At 51.6% G+C, this 19,922-nt stretch overlaps 1 protein-coding gene across 5 annotated transcripts; it reads right to left on the bottom strand.

Moving 5' to 3' along the window:
- Positions 1 to 2,731: 2,731 nt before the first annotated feature.
- Positions 2,732 to 13,848, bottom strand: LOC135979201 (zinc finger protein 436-like). Of its 5 annotated transcripts, none has more exons than XM_065579723.1 (5): positions 13,510 to 13,841; positions 12,652 to 12,739; positions 12,030 to 12,156; positions 11,293 to 11,406; positions 2,732 to 10,995 (listed from the first exon to the last, which is right to left on the bottom strand). In XM_065579723.1, exons 2-5 carry the CDS (start codon positions 12,706 to 12,708, stop codon positions 9,119 to 9,121), a joined length of 2,175 nt encoding a protein of 724 aa, XP_065435795.1. In that variant the 5' UTR covers positions 12,709 to 12,739; positions 13,510 to 13,841; the 3' UTR covers positions 2,732 to 9,118. The 5 variants fall into 5 exon arrangements, with proteins under 5 accessions (XP_065435795.1, XP_065435796.1, XP_065435799.1 ...); XM_065579724.1 differs by having other exon boundaries at positions 2,732 to 10,992; XM_065579727.1 differs by having other exon boundaries at positions 2,732 to 3,720; positions 13,510 to 13,820.
- Positions 13,849 to 19,922: the final 6,074 nt, after the last annotated feature.

Here is a 19,922-nt window from a genome sequence, read left to right as displayed (position 1 = left end):
CTCTTAGGGGACAGGGAGCAAGGGGGATTGGGTGGGAGGGTTTTAGGCGGCGCAGTTAGGGTGGGGAGTCTCCGGAGGAGGTGGTCAGGAGAAAAGGAGTGGGTTGGTTGGATGGGGTTGGGGATTCTGAGGGGGGCAGTCAGGAGGTGGGAAGTGGGAGGGAGTGGATAGGGGGCGGGGCCAGGCTGTTTGCGGAGGCACAGTTTTCCCTACCTCGCCCTCCATACAATTTTACAACCCTCATGTGGCCCTCGGGCCAAAAAGTTTGCTCACCCCTGTGCTAAGTCCTTTAAGTTACTTGCACCCCTGACCATTAGGAAGGAAACAGACGCATGAGGGGAAGGCTGGCAGCAGAACCTCAAGTCTCCCATGCCAGGGGGAGTTCAGGATTTAGCCAAAACCAACATCGGTGGAGTTGAGGATGTCGGCTGGTTCCTCTTCTTTGGTTTGTCCAGCTTAGCTTCCCTTTCAGGCTCAGGATAATGAAGGCGCAATGGTCCGAAGAGACAGCGGGTGTGAGACATTCCCCAGGGTACAATCTGGACTGCTGAACTGCTTAATTCTCCATCCCAGGGCATGTTTTACACTGCTTCCCAGGGTCAATAAAAATCAATGATTTAAAAAAAAAAATCAAGAAAATCAGATTTTTGTTATTTAAATTGGATTTTTTTGATATTTTTTTTCCTCAAAAACCATTTTATCTAAAGATAGTTTTAATTAAGATATATTGTAGCTCAAAGATCTCTCATCATGGAATAGGGATTATACATTCCAATTCTATAGTATGAGACAATATAGACATGTCATGTTTAAAAAAAGTTTTGTAAATGAGTTCCTCTAGTTCATGCATTAAGGACCCAGTCGTATTGGGTTCCACAGGCTTCTGTATAGATTACTTAGGTTAATCTCTCTATTTACCCAATGGGACTCAGTGCTCAGTCTAGAAGATACCACCAGAGATGCTTAGTTTGCCAGTTCTCAAACTGTGGCTTTGTGTCTCCAAAGGTAACATGCTTGTTAACAGTAAAAATGTTTTTAAATAAATTAAAATATAGAGGTGAGAAATAACAGACCTCACCTCTATTGTCCCTCTGCAAATTTGTGTACACAGAGTCAATCCCTTACCGCTCTCAAAAATTGCAAAGTTTCAAAAAGTTCAATGAATACAAGACTGTTGGAGGCAGAATAGATCTGGAGAAGGAGAAGTCTGGAGACAAATGTGAGAAGAGAGGGACATACACCTTTCTGTTAAAATATTATATGTTTGCTGTTGAAGCAACAAATCCAGAATACTGAACGTTGTTGTTTTAGTTAAATAAAACAATTTAAATGTCTGTCTGGTGATGTTCTCCTCCTAATACAGCATGGCAAGAAAATCCTCCAACTATTAATGATTAACCTGTTGAATTGGAGATAGTTCACTCCTAATGACTTCATAAATATCTGCTTCAATTACCTTTGGTAATGAAATAACCAAACAAACATGCATTGTCTGATATAGCTGTAAAACTCATCTGAAAAGTTTTCAAAATAAATCACTGTTTAAAAATGTACAGTGTGTACCTTCTAAAAATGAAACCTACAGCTATCTCTCTTTGTGAACAGGGCTGGTGCAACCATTTAGGCGACCGCTAGGGCACTAGGATTTGGGGGGCGCCATTTTCTTCGGCAGCGACCGTGGCAGCCGGATCTTTGGCCACCCCAGTCGCTGCTGGCATTTAGGAGGAGGGAGCTGGGGCAGTGGAGCAGGGAGAGGGCCGCCTGCAGCAAGGGGGGTGGGGCGGCATGCAGGGGAACTCCCCGACCCACCTCCTCCCCAATCAGCTCAGGCACCGCAAGCCTGGGAGGTGGGAGAAGTGAAGCAGCGACTGTGTGCTCGGGGAGGAGGCGGGGCGGGCGGCACGCAGAGGAACTCCCCGCCCCAGCTCACCCTACTCCACCTCCTCCCCGAGCACGCTGTGGCTGCTTCACTTCTCCAGCCTCCCAGGCTTGCGGCGCATAAGCTCATTGGCGCCGCAAGCCTGGGAGGCAGGAGAAGTGAAGCAGCGACGGTGTGCTCGGGGAGGAGGCGGGGCAGGGGTGAGCTGGGGCGGGAGGGTGCCTCAGGGTGGGAGGTGGGGAGCTGCCGCAGGGGCATGCCTCAGGGCGGAGCTGCCACGGGGGGGGGGGCGCCTCAAGGCGGCGGAGGGGAGCTGCCATGGGGAGAGGGCGCCTCAGGGCAGGGGGCTCAGGGACGGGGGGGTGCAAAGTGGAAGTTTCACATAGGGCGCGAAACATCCTTCCACTGGCCCTGGTTGTGAAGAATATGTATTAAGATTATAACAGCCAACAAGAATACATTTTTATGTAGAAAACCATGATTAAATCGAGTCTTCCTGACTAGTGATTTAAATCAAATCCACCCTGCTGTTTCCCTGTGTGAACAACAAACCCCTCCACGCTCTGCTCCCACACAGCCACCAGCCTTCAAAGTCACTCCTGTCTGCACTGTACTGAGTGCGACTAGCCAGACACTCAGGAATGTACCAAAAAACACAGCAACATCAACCAGTTTTCTACTCCCAGCTTTGCACCCTGGGAATGTGCATCTTGGACTGCTCAGTCTGTCCACTGTGATGGACAAACTCAATAATTAGTGGGTCGTCCCCATAAAGGGGCCGGATTAGGCCAAAGCCTTGTTCTCTCCAGTCAAATCCCCAAACACTTCAATGAAAACACACAGATCCAGACAAAACACTAAAACCAGTTTATGAACTGGAGCAAGGGGGTTTTCAGGGATTACAAGAGAGAAAGATGTAAAAGGTCAGAACCTGTTAAAACTAAAAAATTAAAACATGCATTTTAAATCCTAAATTTTACCAATCTAAGTCCTTGGAACACTTGCAAGTTACAGCGCTGTAAAGCCGCCCCCAGCGCTGTAACTCACTCCCCGTCCACACTGGCAAGGCATTTGCAGCTCTGTATCTCCGTGGTTGCAGCGCTGCATGTACTCCACCTCCCCGAGAGGAATAGCGTGTATTGCGCTGCTGCTGCAGTGCTGTGGCGCCAGTGTGGCCGTCCAGTGCGCTGTGACTGGCCTCCAGAAGTTGACCATGCCTCCACGCGCCAAGCGAGTCCCAGCATGGAGCAATGACGAGTTGCTGGACCTCACCAGTGTATGGGGGGAGGAAGCTGTCCAGTCCCAGCTGCGCTCCAGAAAATGGGAGTGAGGGTGGTGGGGCGGATGGAGACACCCCGGAGTCCCTGGAGCCATGCAGCCAGGAGCTCTTCTCAAGCCAGGAAGAAGGTAGCCAGTCGCAGCAGCTGGTACTTGGTGGAGGACAAACAGAAGGGCAGGTTCCCGGTAAGCGGGTTTTTTTCAGGGAAGGAATATTTTCCGTGCGGGCTCTTTGGGAGAGGAGGGTTAGGCATGCATGCCTAGATGCGGAATAGTGCATTGATGTGGTTTATCACATCACGGTAATCGGCCTCGGTAACGTCCTCGGATGTCTCATTCAGAACGTGTGCAATGCGCTTGCGCAGGTTTATCGGGAGAGCCACCGTGGTCCTTGTCCCAGCCAGGGTAATGTGTCCGCGCCACTATGAGGCGAGGGGCAGGGGGACCATTGCTGCACATAGGCAAGCTGCATATGGGCCAAGGCAGAGGCCCCATTGCAGTAGAAGACCCTCCCTTGCTTCCCAGGTCACCCTCAGCAGCAAGATATCGTCCAGGACGAACTCCTGTGGAAAATGTTTGGACAGTGTTCAGTCTAGGTGCCCCCTGAAGCTGTTGGCTCTCCCCAAGGCACAGACACCCAGAGGACAGTGCAGCCCTGAAACAATCAGTCCCCCTTACTCACCATTTTGAGGCTCCCGTGGGATATGTGTGCTCTGTTTCGGACGGGAAAATTATGCTATTGTGTAGACCCTGTGTGTTTTCTACTCCTTAAGTGCGGGGGGAATCACTACTCTGTCTGGTATAAACAATGCTGCCTCTGTTAAATGTTGCATTTTGCCTATACAGCTGCATCAACCTTGAGACCTCAGCCGTCCCTCTTATCGCCTGCTCAAAGCCTGCAAAGACTCAGGAAGAGACGGTGAAAAAGCAAAGACATGCTGCAAGAAGTGATGTGGCAATCTATTAAAGAGAATGAGAAAGCACAGAACTGGAGAGAGAGAGAAAGCAGGATCCGCCAGGAAAACGTAGCGCACTGGAGGCAAAGCACGGATCGTCTCATAAGCATCCTGGAGCGCCAAGCACACGCTATCCAGGAGCTCGTAGCCATGCAGAAGGAGCAGTACCAGAAATGCAAACGCGACCCACCCTCGACAGCCCTTGTCCCAAAACTCTTTCCGTTGTGCGCCACTGTCACCTCCAACCCACTTTCCCCAACTTCCGTGTTTTTCACACCACCAGCTGCCTCCAGAACCAGTATCTTCACCACGCAGCTCTGAAAACCATGACCCTTACCCTCTGCACTCAATCCCCATCACCATGCAGTATAGCTATCCTGAAGTGCAGCACTCACTGCACAGCACACCAGACAGGACATACGCGAATCTGTGATTGTACCGTTCCCCATTCCACCCCCTTGTTTCTTTTCAATAAATAAATTTGTTTTCTTTTTAATAAATGCATTTTTTGGCTTTGAAAACATTTTTTATTATTGTATAAGGTAAAAGACTCCTTAGCCCAGGAAATAAACAGGCACTGCAAGTCTGCTTGTCTGCTTAGCAAACACTGATTCCTAAAGATTGGAACTACTGCACTTCACTCCCATGCAGGGCACCAGATATCACTGCTGGTTTTCAGCCTCAAATTGCTCCCTCAAGGCATACCTAATCCTTGCAACACCGCGCTGGGACACTGTAATAGCCCTGATCTCTGGCTGTGCAAATTCAGCCTCCAGGTGTTGAACCTCGGAGGTCTATGCCTGAGTGAAGCTTTCACCCTTCCCTTCACAAATATTATGGAGGGCACAGCACGCGGATATAACCGCGGGGATGCTGTTTTCGGCCAAGTCCAGCTTCTCATACAGAGATCCTCAGCGGGCCTTTAAACGGCCAAAGGCACACTCCACAGTCATTCGGCACCGGCTCAGCCTGTAGTTGAACCGTTCCTTCCTGCTGTCAAGGCTCCCTGTGTAGGGTTTCATGAGCCATGGCATTAACGGGTAAGCGGGATCTCCAAGGATCACAATGGGCATTTTGACTTCCCCACCGTGATCTTCCGCTCTGGGAAAAAAGTCCCGGCCTGCATCTTCCTGAACAGCCAAGTGTTCCGAAAGATGCGTGCGTCATGCACCTTTCCGGGCCAGCCTATGTTAATGTCAATGAAACGCCCACGGTGATCTACAAGCGCCTGGAGAACCATAGAGAAATACCCCTTCCGATTAACATACTCGGATCCTAGGTGGGGTGGTCCCAGAATAGGAATGTGTGTCCCATCTATCGCCCCTCCACAGTTAGGGAACCCCATTTGTGCAAAGCCATCCACTATTTCCTGCACGTTACCCAGAGTCACGGTTCTTCTAAGTAGGATGCGATTAATGGCCTTGCAAACTTGCATCAACACGATTCCCACGGTCGACTTTCCCACTCCAAACTGGTTTGCGACCGACCGGTAGCAGTCTGGAGTTGCCAGCTTCCGGATTGCAATAGCCACCCGCTTGTCTACTGGCAGGGCAGCTCTCAATCTCGTGTCCTTGTGCCGCAGGGTGGGAGCGAGATCCTCACACAGTCCCATGAAAGTGGCTTTTCTCATCCGAAAGTTCTGCAGCCACTGCTCGTCATCCCAGACATCCATGACGATGTGATCCCACCACTCGGTGCTTTTTTCCCAAGCCCAAAAGCGGTGTTCCACGGTGCTGAGCATGTTTGTGGATGACACAAGCAATTTTGTGTCGTACGCGTTACGCGGCTCGATAGCATCGTCGGACTCCTCACTCTCACTGTCACTTTGGATCTTAAGGAATAGTTCAACAGCCAAACGTAACGTGCTGATGAGATAAGTCAGCATAAGCCTCACCAGTTCGGGCTCCATTTCCCGCAGACAGATCACGCTGCACAGAAACCGCTGAAAGATGCTGCTAAAGGTGGATGGAAACAAAGGGATTTCTGGGATGCGAAGCGATGCATAACGGGGCGTTGGGACCGGACCCAGAGTCCCCTGCACCCACGCCTCCTTCCCCCAACCCACGGCGCAAGAATGGGAAGAAGTGCTCTGTGGGATAGCTGCCCATAATCTACCGCTCCCAATGGCGCAGCAAAGGCTCCAAATGTGGCCACGACAGTGCGCTGGGCAGCTGTCAGTGTGGACAGACTGCAGCGCTTTCCCTACTCAGCTGTACAAAGTCAGGTTTAACTCTCAGCGCTGTACATCTGCAAGTGTAGCCAAGGCCTAAGGAAAATACGAAGCAAGCACGTTTTCTCACCCCACCTGCTGTTGCAGGCAGTTCATAGTTTTTAAGTACACAGCCTGGATTTCCTTCCAGCCCTGGTCCATCCTCCCCACTCCAAGGCCCCTGTTGCCTTTCAAGCCATCTTGTTGCCTTCTGTAAAGATGGGAGAGGAGAGGTAAAAATGGAGGCAATTATCCCTTGTGCTTTTATACCACTCTCCTCTTTGAGGTTCATCCCCCAGCTGGGGGGCAGGCGACAATCAGTCTGTGGCCTAAGTGAGCGTGCAGCCATCCTTCCGGAGAATTGTAACTCTCCTGTTCCCAGCTCCACAGCTGGTGAATGGCCGGCTGAGCAATTACTGGCCACGTAGCACCTAGCTGGTGTGCAGGTGACATTGTCTCGGAGGAGCTCGTCTGTGGGCGTTTTCCAGCTTTACAGCATGTAACAAACATACAGCAAACTCTCGGAGCTCCATGGACAGTGCTGATTTTAATGGGACAATAATATTCAGCAGATGATGACTTTTCCCATGATACCTCACAAGCCATACTTTGGGGAAGATTCATCATTTTATAAACGTGGTGCCCATAAGCGTGTAGACCAGTGGTTCTCAGATGTGTTTCATTGCCACCCCCACCTTGGTGTCTGCGGTCATTTACGCCCCCACCCTCAAAAGCACATGTATCACCACCCAGCTCTAAAGGCAGAGTAGTCGTTGGCGATGTGCACAGCTCTGAAGGCCTCCAACAGCAGCACAGAAGTTAGGGTGGCCACGTGAAGAGTGATATTCCTCAATATCGCTGTTCACAGCAGACTTATCACCCCATTGCCACCCCGACTTCTGTGCTGCTGCTCCACCTGGGTTTGAGAGCCTGAGCATTTATCCCCACCTCCCAGATAGGCCTGTTCCTTCCTCATGAGCCGCAGCCAACTGGGGCTGAAAGCCAGTGCTCTTTAAAAAAAAAAACCCAACAACCCACACTCATCGCGCCTCCCCTGACACATTCCTGTGCCTCCATTGGGATGCTCTGCCCACATTTTCATAATTGATAGTGTAGAGAGTCACCATGGGGATGCGGACTCAAGATAGTAACACCTGCTCCTTTCCGTCTCTGGGATCCCCAGAGAAAATGTCCGAGCAGGAAAGCGGAACAGATCCGATTAACACTAAACTTGCAAAATTTCAGCTATAAACTTTCCCTCCATCCCTCAGCCCCTACCCCCAGTGAATTCAAAGAGACTGAGCTGGAATTGGGCAAGTGGCATGGGACATGGGCATAATCACTGAATTATTGATCCCTGATTTAACAGAATACAGGAACACTTTGGATAGCTAAACATAGACTACTACAGTTACCCCTCTTAGAATCATAGAATATCAGGGTTGGAAGGGACCTCAGGAGGTCATTTACTCCAACCCCCTGCTTAAAGCAGGACCACTCCCCAACTAAACCATCCCAGACAGGGCTTTGTCAAGCCTGACCTTAAAAACCTCTAAGAAAGGAGATTCCACCACCTCTCCAGGTAACCAATTCCAGTGCTTCACCACCCTCCTAGTGAAAAAGTGTTTCCTGATATCCAACCTAAACTATCCCCACTGCAACTGGAGACCATTGCTCCTTGTTCTGTCATCTGGTACCACTGAGAACAGTCTAGATCCATCCTCTTTGGAACCCACTTTCAGGTAGTTGAAAGTAGCTACCAGATATCCCATCATTCTTCTCTTCCGTAGACTAAACAATCCCCGTTCTCTCAGCCTTTCCTCATAAGTCACGTGCTCCAGCCCCCTAATCATTTTTGTTGCCCTCCGCTGGACTCTTTCCAATTTTTCCACATCCTTCTTTTAGTGTGGGGCCCAAACCTGAACACAATACTCCAGATGAGGCCTCACCAATCTTGAATAGAGGGGAACGATCACGTCCCTTGATTTGCTGGCAATGTTCCTACTTATACAGCCCAAAATGCCGTTAGCCTTCTTGGCAACAAGGGCACACTGTTGACTTATATCCAGCTTCTCATCCACTGTAACTCCTAAGTCCTTTTCTGCAGAACTGCTGCCTAGCCAGTCGGTCCCTAGTCTCTAGCAGTGAATGGGATTCTTTCATCCTAAGTGCAGGACTCTGCACTTGTTCTTGTTGAACCTCATCAGATTTATTTTGGCCCAATCCTCTAATTTGTCTACGTCCCTCTGTATCCTATCCCTACCCTCCAGCGTATCTACCAGTTCTCCCAGTTTAGTGTCATCGGCAAACTTGCTGAGGGTGCAGTCCACATCATCCTCCAGATCATTAATGAAGATACTGAACAAAACCGGCCCCAGGATCGACCCTTGGGGCACTCCTCTTGATACCGGCTGCCAACTAGACATGGAGCCATTGGTCACTACCAGTTGAGCCAGTCGATCTACCCAGCTTTCTATCCACTTTATGGCCCATTCATCCAGGCCACACTTCTTTAACTTGCTGGCAAGAATTCTGTAGGAGATCATATAAAAGCTTTGCTAAAATCAAGGAATAAAACATCCACTGCTTTTCCCTCATCCACAGAGCCAGTTATCTCGTCATAGAAGGCAATTACGTTACTCAGACATGACTTGCCCTCTTCTTCCAAGTCTTTGAAAATACACATTTACATTTCAATCTCTAGCTATCTAAGGTGGACACACCTTTAAAATCTCTCTCTAAACGTTGACCCTGAGTCAATTACATGCAAGTTGCTTAAACCTTTCTTGCCACGTGTCACAGAAGTTTAGATCCTGTGTGGATTCTTCCATGTTTAATAAGGTCAGACCTCCATATGAAACACTTTCTGCAGTCCAAGCACTTGTGGGGTCTCTCTCCTGTATGGATTGCCTGATGTTGAACAAGGTTTGACCTTCTTATGAAACTTTTCCCACAGTCCAAGCACTTGTGGGGTCTTTCTCCTGTGTGGATTGCCTGATGTTGAACAAGGTCTGACCTTCTTATGAAACTTTTCCCACAGTCCAAGCACTTGTGGGGTCTTTCTCCTGTGTGGATTGCCTGATGTTTAACAAGGTCTGACCGCTCTATGAAACTTTTCCCACAGTCCAAGCACTTGTGGGGTCTCTCTCCTGTGTGTAATGCCTGATGACGAAATAGGCGTGACCTCTGTATGAAACTTTTCCCACAGTCCAAGCACTTGTGGGGTCTCTCTCCTGTGTGTAATGCCTGATGTTTAACAAGGTCTGACCTCTGTATGAAACTTTTCCCACAGTCCAAGCACTTGTGGGGTCTCTCTCCTGTGTGTAATGCCTGATGACGAAATAGGCGTGACCTCTGTATGAAACTTTTCCCACAGTCCAAGCACTTGTGGGGTCTCTCTCCTGTGTGTAATGCCTGATGTTTAACAAGGTCTGACCTCTGTATGAAACTTTTCCCACAGTCCAAGCACTTGTGGGGTTTTTCTCCTGTGTGGATTGCCTGATGTTTAACAAGGTCTGACCGCTCTATGAAACTTTTCCCACAGTCCAAGCACTTGTGGGGTCTCTCTCCTGTGTGTAATGCCTGATGGCGAACTAGGTGTGACCTCTGTATGAAACTGTTCCCACAGTCCAAGCACTTGTGGGGTCTCGCTCCTGTGTGTAATGCCTGATGGCGAAATAGGCGTGACCTCTGTATGAAACTTTTCCCACAGTGCAAGCACTTGTGGGGTCTCTCTCCTGTGTGTAATGCCTGATGTTTAACAAGGTCTGACCTCTGTATGAAACTTTCCTCACAGTCCAAGCACTTGTGGGGTTTTTCTCCTGTGTGGATTGCCTGATGTTTAACAAGGTGTGACCTTCTTATGAAACTTTTCCCACAGTCCAAGCACTTGTGGGGTCTCGCTCCTGTGTGTAATGCCTGATGGCGAACTAGGTGTGACCTCTGTATGAAACTTTTCCCACAGTCCAAGCACTTGTGGGGTCTCTCTCCTGTGTGTAATGCCTGATGGTGAACTAGGTGTGACCTCTGTATGAAACTTTTCCCACAGTCCAAGCACTTGTGGGGTCTCTCTCCTGTGTGTAATGCCTGATGTTTAACAAGGTCTGACCCCTGTATGAAACTTTTCCCACAGTCCAAGCACTTGTGGGGTCTCTCTCCTGTGTGGATTGCCTGATGATAAACAAGGTGTGACCTTCTTGTGAAACTTTTCCCACAGTCCAAGCACTTGTGGGGTCTCGCTCCTGTTTGTAATGCCTGATGTTTAACAAGGTTTGACTTTCTTATGAAACTTTTTCCACAGTCCAAGCAGTTGTGGGGTCTCTCCCCTGTGTGGCTTAACTGATGTCTAATTATTTGTGTCTTTGATATGAAACATTTCCCGCACTCGAGAGACTGAAGGTAGCGCCAGGGTGTCTCTTTCTTGGGATTTGTCTGCGGCGCTGTGGGATCCTCCTCTCCTCCCCCACCGTTAACAGATTCATCCACTTTCTTCCCTGGGAGGTGTCCCAGAAGCCTCTCTGACCTGTGCCAACTTCCCAAGGCTTCTGCCTGCTCCAAGCACTGGGAAAAATTCCCTTCAGCTCTTCCCAAGAAGGTCCCCTGCGGTTCCAGTTCCCCAGGAACTTCCTCATGATGATTCCCCGCCTCATTCTCACTCCCTCGCTCAGCACCTGCTGGGAGAGACACAATCCAGACAGGAGTCGTGCTGGGGAGAAAGAGGAATAGCACAAAGGGAAAACCCAACACAAAGACTGAGCAACGGGACTCCGCCTCCACATCCCACCCAAACACTCACAGAGAAGGAAAGCTTTGCAGAGAAGAGGCTGGGTGGAATGGTGTGAGCTATATCTGATGAGTGAAGCCCTGTCCTGACTGAGATGAGGAAGAACTGAGGGCGCTTACTCACACCATATTTTGGGATCCTAACCTTTTTCCTTCATTCCCTAGATGGTTTCTGTGTCAGTCCTCACCTGTACGGGTGCTTCTCAGAAGCCTTCTTTCCTCGCAGACTTGGAGATCGGACACCCACGGCTCTTCCCCTCGTTCCAGCCGGGCGATCAGCTCAGGTTTGGGAAGGGGGAATCCTGTGCAGAGGGTGAAATCAGACCAGATTAGGGTGCATGGAGCACTGGTGGAGTATTTGTCAGAAAGGACATTCCGTGAGTGGAACCTGTCCCTGCGCTCTGCTGGAGGAACGTGGAAGCCAAGAGGATGGGAAAATGGTCACTGAGTCCCTTGCGCAGAGGAAGTTATCTGGGGAGGTGAGTTGAATTATTACTACACTCTCACTAGGCTTTCCCAAGATCTGTGCACTCTGGGGGCCTTGCTGACTCACACACAGCTCTGGACTTAAACCCCTGCCTCTTTCTAAACCTGCAGAGCCCAGAGCCCTCCTCATGGCTGGAGCTATTCCCAAGGAGGGAGGTGAACAGGGATTGTTTGTGCAGCTGTGAAACAACACAGACAGGACAATGATGGATTTATGCCCCTTTGAAAGCTGGAGGGTGGGGATGGTTTAGCTTGTCCATTGTGTTTTGACACCCATGTCCCACTGGAGAGGGCACAGAGATGCAAGTCTCTCTCACACGGCAGCTGTGCATTATGGAACCCATTCGCCTCTGAGCTAACTGACCAGGGAAGAACCTGAACAGAGTTAGACATGCAGACCCCACGACTTCGAATAACCGAGGGGACAAGAATCCCTTACCCAGTGAGGTCACCGTCTCGTAGTTCTCCTGCATGACGTCCCTGTAGAGAGCTCTCTGAGCAGGGTACAGGAGAGCCCCCTGCCCCTGGGTGAAATACACAGCCACCTCCTCGAACGTCACCGGCATCTGGAACACCAAAAGCCCCCACTCATTACCTGATGCTCCAGCCACAATCCCACTAGTTATCTGTGAGGACAGATAAAGATATGGAAGCTCTGGGAGCGACAGAGTAGCAGAATCCCACCCCCACCCTGCTCAGAGCAGCCAGGAGGCTTCAGGGGATGGGGAGAAGGTGAGAGCTACTTGTCTCCCCCCAGCACACGGAGCAGGGCAGGGTCTCCTCATTTCCCACACACCTGCGAGACACAGGCTGATACGGGAAGCAGAGCTCTGAGCCAGGGACAGGAATCCCAACAGCTTCCCTTCATATTTCACAGCAGCCTGTGGCTAGTGGGGTCTCACTCCCAGCCCTGTGCAATGGTGTTATATCCTGTTTGAGAAATGGGGGAATGTCCCGTCTCCCCTCCCGCATCACCAATGGGCCCACTCAGAAAATCAGCAGGTTTATCACACCCTGTCTCCTCCCTGCCCCTGCCCAGGAGCTCCCTGATAATCCCCTACCTGAGCTGGCTCCATCACAGACATTTCCCTTCCCTGTCTCCTGGAAGATGCGCCCATCTGGAGCAAAACGTGGACGTGATTCCTCAGCCTGTCAGGGCAAGAGGGGCGATGGGGGAGGTTACACAAGGGGCTTCAGTCCATGTAACACCGTGATTCCCTCCCTACTCTTCAGACCCTCCCAGTAACAGTATCTCTGAGCCAAATGCTAGAAAAAAAGCAGAACTAAAGGGGCCACTTTGGGGGATTTTCACACACTTCCGTGTAAACTCCTCTCCCTTAGGAGCAGCAGGAGCCCTCTGATGGCATCACCTAAAGAATGAGCTGCCCTGGACTCCCCCAGCAGCCCCCAGGGACAGGCAGGCAGAGGCTGATCCCATTGGCCCATCCACACTCCCTGCCTGCCCAAAGCAGCAGTGACTCCGGGGTGGCTGAGATGTGAATCCTGCCCAGAAATCAGACCAGGGCCCTGGGCGAGCCCAAAACTCATGAGAAACAGACCCCACCAGCACGGGTGTGTCTGACAGTAACACACTGGGAGCAGGGTGTGGGTGTGGGGGGATGGGATTTTGCCTCTGTCCCCCCCCCAGTCTCCCCACACACCCCTTCCCTCGCAGTGCCCCCCACTGACAACTTCCCCCATTCCAGCCTCGCTCCCCTCAGCCGCACAATCAACCCGATCCCACCGCATCGCCCCATGTTCCCTTCAGTGCGCCCCCGCCCCCATCCCAGCCGGCCCCCGCATCCCCAGCACCCGCCTCCTGCCACCACCCCCGCTCCCCCCACCTGCCCTCACCCCCCCGCCCCTCTTTATCCAACTCCCCCTGCAGCTCGGGTGTTCTGGGGGCGAGTTTCTCTCACCTTCCCTCCGAGCGGGGCCCCCTGGGGCAGGGGCCGGGCCGGGAAGGGGCCTGGCCGGGCTGGGGGCTCTGCCCTGGGAGAGGCTCCTGGGGAGCAGCGGGAAGGGCCCTGCTGGAGATTCCCCTCTCCCGGCTGCAGCCAGGGCTCCGGGCTCCCAGCACCAGCCGCCGGGGCTCGGGGATCTCGCCAGGAGCCTGGAGCCAGAGTCACCGCAGCGGCTGCGAGTCACTTCCTGCTGCCGGGCCTGAGCCCAGCGATCGCTCCCCCCAGAGCCGCCTCCCAGCTGCTCCTGGGTCCTAGCGATCAACCCATCGCTCTGCAGCATCTCTGTGTCCGGCTCCTGTTCCACTCACAGGCTCTATGGTCAGAAGGGCCCATCGTGAGCATCTAGCCCAGGGATTGTCACGACCAAATTTGGTGGCCTCAGAGTGTGGCCAGCAACTCTCACTGGTGGCCGCTCTGACACTATCCCTATAATCCTAACTAACTTTACGAGAAACCAATAAATATGCAGAGGTAAGCAGGGGAAACGGTCTTAGTATTGTGGGGAACTCTTCTGGCTTATACACCACCCTGATAGAATCAAATAGCAAAAGGAGCTGAGTCCTCGCTCCCACTCCCATACCTTGAGACCTGCCTGACTTCAAGGACTCCCCTTCTACTCTGGTGTCTGAAACCCCAACAAGGCTGGCCCCAAGATTCCTGCGGGGTCTGCAGCCCAAATTTTGTTGCGATCACTCAGGACAGAGGCTAGGATGTCGTATCCGCACTCTGGGGTGCTCTTTTCACTCCGGACACATCCCCGATGCCGCTATTCAGCATTGCGTAAAGTTCAGAACAAATACGATTTATTAAACAGCAAGTAATAAAAAAAAATTAAGGAAAAAATGGGAAAGGGGAAAGGAAAACATGATGTCATCCCACGCTGCCCAGGGTCCCTCCCTCGCTCTCCCCAGCTGTTCACCACACCCAGCTCCAGACTGCTCCAGACCCAACTCCCCTCTGCATCAGTGCTTCTACTCCTCTGCCTCCAACCCAGCTCTGGCTGCTCCTCTCCCCTTAGCTCTGCCCTTCTCTGGCAGGCAGCTCCAGCTCACACAGAGAACGGGCACCTGACTCCCTCATTGGCCTGCCTGCCTCAGGGTTTTCTTTTCTCATTGGATCTTCCTGTCTTTTGGTACTGGGAGAAGCCAACCAACCCCTCCCCTGTGCACTAAGTTTCAGTAAGGGGCCAACAGTCATGGGGTCAGGCAACTTCCTGGTGTGTGTGAGCTCCAAAGCATCCTTCAGGTGAATTATAAATTTCTTTGTTTACCCCTTTCTTCCTGTTGGTGATGGACGGCCAGATAAGGGTTTTCTAACACCCACAGTCGGTCCTTTGTTATCTCTCAGGACTTTGAGTGGGACAATCCCTTGAACTATGACATATTTCAGTAACAAAAACTTTGACATATGTCTGGGTCCTTATGGACAGATCCTCTTGTTTGAGCCTGCTGACGGGTTTTGCCATAACAACAAATGTCCGGGGGTGTTTGCAGAGCACAAGTGCTGAAACTCAGAAACATTCCTGATTATTCACCTTCCCAACTAGCCAATTGCCCTGCATCCACAGCTGATTGATTGCTGCGAGATCCCACTCACCCAGGCCCAGACTCCCAGTCCTGGGGGAGTGTCCCGCAGGTTGGCGCTGACTGACAGCTGTTGCCAGCACTCTGCCACTGTGACAGCTGCCAACACTGCCCTCACCTCATGAGTATCCCCACCGCACCCCCTCCAGCACCTCTAACTCTACAACCCCCCATCAGCTCCCACCCCCCATCAGTCTCCTCTTTTGGGGCACCTGGAATATGGTCAGCCTAGCAACAAACATACATTAAAATCTCACCATTCTACATGCACTGGTGTCACACGCATTTCAACGGCACAATATTCAGCAGATCATGAGTTTTCCAATGATCCCTCACCAGGCACACTTTGCACACAAAATATCATAACCCTACACAAGTGGTGAACATGGGGTGCAGAGGTTATCACAAGAGGGATCAGTGTGGGGTGAGTGGGGCAACTCTCTGTCATGCCAACGCAGGACACGGTGGGACATGGGGAGGGCGTGACCAGCTGGCTATCGAGGGCCGTGAAGGAAGGCAAGGAGAGGAGCCCCTCCCCAGGCTTGGTCCAGGTCCACTGGAGCTGCTGGGGAGAGGAACTCCTCCCTCACCCCAGCCACAGGAGCTGCCACGGCTGGGGAGAGGTGCCTCTCACCCAGTCCCAAGCAGCTGTGGTGAGAGAGGGCTGGGGGGAGTCCTCTCCCCACCGCAGTCTGCACCCCAAACTCCTCATCTGCAGCCCCATCCCACAGTCTGCACACCTGGCCAGAGCCCTCACCCCTGGAGGGATTGCTCAGTGGTTTGAGCATTGGCCTGCTAAACCCAGGGTTGTGAGTTCAATCCTTGAAGAGGCCACTTAGGGATCTGGGGCAAAATCAGTACTTGGTCCTGCTAGTGAAGGCAGGGGGCTGGACTCGATGACCTTTCAAGGTCCCTTCTAGTTCTAGGAGATAGGATATCTCCATTAATTTAAATCCCTCTCTCCCAGCCCGGAGCCCCCCCACACTCTCCAAACCTCTTGGCCCCACCCCCATATGAACTAGTATGGAGATGATGCACATGTAAGCAGAGTCAGGATGAGCTCTACCCTGACATCTGGTGGTGAATTATGGCGAGTGTGGAAAAGAACTCCAGGGGCTGATCTGGTTTGCATAGGCACAGCCACTCGCCTGGCCTGAAACAACAGCAACTGGCTCTTTGAGCTGTGGTCCAAGTGTTAGTAGTCTCTTGGTCTATCCAAGGCCGTGATCAAGTGTCTTGATGTTTTTGGTCTTTTGGCCTCGGGATGAAAACCTTGCCTTTGCTTCTGGGACCTTGAAGTGAAAAAATTCTCTAATTTATATCTGATGATATGGGCCCTCTTTGAGGGTTTGAAACACCAATTGCACTATCTCCTCTCTCCACGGTTGAATGTCAGAGCTAACTTTGATTCCATTAGGAGTCTAGTTACAGGCAGCTCAGCTGAATTCACTTTGGGCTAATGGTGCACTAGCACTGGGGTACTATTGCTAAGAGCTGAAATCACAAAAGAGCTAAAGTTATTAAGAGCTGAGATCACTGAGACTGTGTTAACTAGTGGGGGAGCCTGAAGCTATATTGCTAAGCGGCTGGTGGAGCAGCTAGCAGAGTGGAGCCGCACAGGGACGGTTGGAGTGGAGCTGAGCGACTCACAGGGCGGTGAGCAGAGCGGAGCGGCTGGAGGAGCAGAGCGGAGCCTTGTGGGAGCGGCCCAAGGAACAGCTGAAGTGGAGCAGAGCTGAGCGGCTCACAGGTCGGTGAGCAGAGCGGAGCAGCTGCCAGAGCAGTTCGTGGACGGCGGGAGCGGCTCACAGGACAGCTGGTGGAGTGGAGTGGAGCGGAGCAGCTTGTGGAGAAGGCTGCGGCGGAACCCACCAGAAAGGCAGCCAGTCGGCCTCGGAACCCCACAGAAAGGCAGCCAGTCGGCCTCGGATCACGTAAGGTGCTCCTTAACACCCTGCGTGCCTCCCCCCCACCCCCCGCTTGAACTCTGGGGCTGCACTGACCAGGGACAGAGACTTTGGGGGGTTGTTGGACTTTTCGGACTTTGGTGATCCTTGGGTTGCTGGACTTTTGGGACCTTGGTGATTCTTGGGTTGCTGGTTTCAAGAACCAAAGGGAAAGGACACAGCCCAATTTGCTGGGGTGGGTTTTTTGCTCATGCAGCCTGTTTGTGTTGTTTTTCCAATTTAATGCTGATGTTGTTTACCTCATGTTATTAAACATTTTCTGTTACACTCAGACTCCGTGCTTGCGAAAGGGGAAGTATTGCCTCCTAGAGGCGCCCAGGGGGTGGTATGTAATTGTCCCAGGTCACTGGGTGGGGGCTCGAGCCGGTTTTGCATTGCGTTATTGAAACGGAACCCCTAGATACAGAACCCGGCCCTTGTTGCTGCCAACTTAGATGGGCAGAAGGGTTACACACATACTGGTGCATAGAACCAAATTCATTCCACACATGGATGTAAAAAATGAGGCAACACTGGTCACAGCACATGAGATGCTCAGAGTGAGTTTACACTAGGAAATCTGGTGGAGGGTCACAGAGATCTGCTGGCTAATCCCGACCTCACCTCCTAGCCTAGCCAGAACTTCAGAGGCTGATGCTGCGGAGGCAGAGGTGGGATCTCCAGGCCTCTGACAAAAGGTCCTGTGGGAATCAGTGCCTCTCAGTGGTGCTGTCTGAATGCGCTTATCCTATGATCCCCAAACACGCGATACCCCCGCACCCAGTTCCCCCTGATATCAAGCTGCACCAGCCCCAGACATTCAATCCCCAGAGACATCTTCAGAACCCGAAGTCCTGATCCCTTAACATTTGATTCCCCCAGAGCCCAGCACCCTGGGGGATTTGGGGAGGGGAGGAGTTACCAGCCCCCAGGGACACTTGCCCAAAAGGGAACAGCTCAAGTCAGTGGGGAAGCCCAGCTCAGGGGCTGGTGGAAGATGGGGGTTGGGGACAGGTGTCTAGAGTGAAGGTGGGGTCTGGCCCAAGTGTCCTTCTCCTCATCTCCATGGCAGGGGGATCCTGGCTGGCAGGGGTGGGGAGAGGGGGGAACTTCAGCCAGGCAGAGGGAGCGGCTGGTGGAGTTTCTTTCTCTCCCTTCCCCGACCTGTGGCCCATCAGCTCAGCAGCCAGGGCTGCAGCAGGGAGGAGGGGCTGATCGGGGCGTCTCCTCCTCTGCCTGGGGTTTGCTGAGACCAGGCAGAGCCAGTGGGTCACTGACCAGCTGATGCTCGGCTGCTGCTGGATCCTCATCCCAGTCATGTGCAGCTGGATGCTTGGGAGCCAAAAGCCCCTGACGTGTGTGGGAACGAGGAAATGGGGTTGTTCCTATGGCCTAGTCAGGGCCCTGAGAGAATTTTTCTGCTGTGTGGGGAAGTCTCTGATGTCCAACATGGTGTTAGCTCCACTTGGAGCGTTTTCCGCACTGAGAACATCTCAGCGGTTTCTTCCCTATACAGATTTCTAGATGCTTGATACTCCGGGAGCACCTAATGCTTCCCCCGCATTCAAGGCCTCTCTGCTGTGTGGGTCACTGAGGTGTGAAGTCAAATTGAATCTTTTTCTGCAGTCTGGCTATTCCTAGGCTCTCTCATACCTCTGTGGATTCTCTGACTTTTAATGAGGGGTGATCGCTGAATGAAGCTTTCCCCACAGTCCAAGCACCGATGAGGTCTCTCTCCTGTGTGGATCCTTTGATGTGTTATAACGGCTGACTTCTACAGGAAACATTTCCGACAGTCGAGGCAATTCTGAGGTTTGTCTTAAGAAGGAATGTGAGGTGTGCAATAAGACGAGAGCTCCAATTAAACTTTTGCTACTTTCAAAATATTTATAGTGTCTTTCTCACATGTGGGTTTTCTCATGTTGAGTGAGTTTTGAGCTACAGTTACAATTTTCCCCACATTCCAAGCATATATAAGGTCTCGCTCTCGTGTGGATTCTCTGATGTCTAATACGTTGTGAGCTTAGTATGAAACCTTTCCCACAGTCCAAGAACTTATGAGGACCCTCTCCTGTGTGAAGTGTCTGATGTGTAAGAAGTGCTGATCTCTCTGTGAAACCTTTCCCACAGTCCAAACACTTATGGGTTCTCTCTCCTGTGTTTATTTTCTGATGCTTGTTAAGGGCAGTAAACGATCTAAACTCCTACATGCCACAGGGGGCTTCAACAAGGGTACCCTTAACTCACCCAGCAATATTGTTAATCTATCCAAACACACACTTAACCCGGCAGAAGAGTCTGTCCTATCTCAGGGACTCTCTTTCTGCCCCACCACCCACCCGCACATGATACAATTCTGTGGTGATCTGGAAGCCTACTTTTGTCGTCTCCGACTCAAGGAATATTTTCAACACGCCATTGAACAGCGCACTGACCCAAAGGAACCCTCCTATCAACAATACGAGAAGAAGAATTCTGCGTGGACTCCTTCTGACGGTCGAAATGACAGAGTGGACTTCTACACAGAGTGCTTCCACAGACTTGCACAGGCTCAGATTGTGAACAAACAGCATCACTTGCCCCATAACCTCAACCGCACAGAACGCAATGCCTTCCACGGCCTCAGAAACAAGCCTGACATTCTAATCAAAGGGGCTGACAAAGGAGGTGCTGCAGTCATCATGAACAGGTTGGATTATGAACAGGAGGCTGCCAAGCAACTCTCCAACACCACTTTCTACAGGCCACTATCCTCCGATCCCACTGAGAGGTACCAAAAGAAACTACACCAACTGCTCAAGAAACTCCCTGCTATAGCACGGGAACAAATCTACGCAGA

The sequence above is a fragment of the Chrysemys picta genome, unplaced genomic scaffold (assembly GCF_011386835.1).
Source record: "Chrysemys picta bellii isolate R12L10 unplaced genomic scaffold, ASM1138683v2 scaf718, whole genome shotgun sequence".
In the NCBI taxonomy this organism is placed as follows: Eukaryota; Metazoa; Chordata; order Testudines; family Emydidae; genus Chrysemys; species Chrysemys picta.
The sequence above is the reverse complement of the archived record's forward strand: the minus strand, read 5'-3'. Positions and strand labels throughout refer to the sequence as shown.

Bases quoted from the DNA above. Each gene is read 5' to 3' on its own strand.
- LOC135979201 (XM_065579723.1), bottom strand. From the start codon at position 12,708: ATGGGCGCATCTTCCAGGAGACAGGGAAGGGAAATGTCTGTGATGGAG. The intron at 12,157-12,651 runs GTAGGGGATTAT...TTGGTGTTCCAG, and splicing joins CTGTGATGGAGCCAGCTCAG to ATGCCGGTGACGTTCGAGGA. The intron at 11,407-12,029 runs GTAAGGGATTCT...CCCTCTGCACAG, and splicing joins CGAGACGGTGACCTCACTGG to GATTCCCCCTTCCCAAACCT.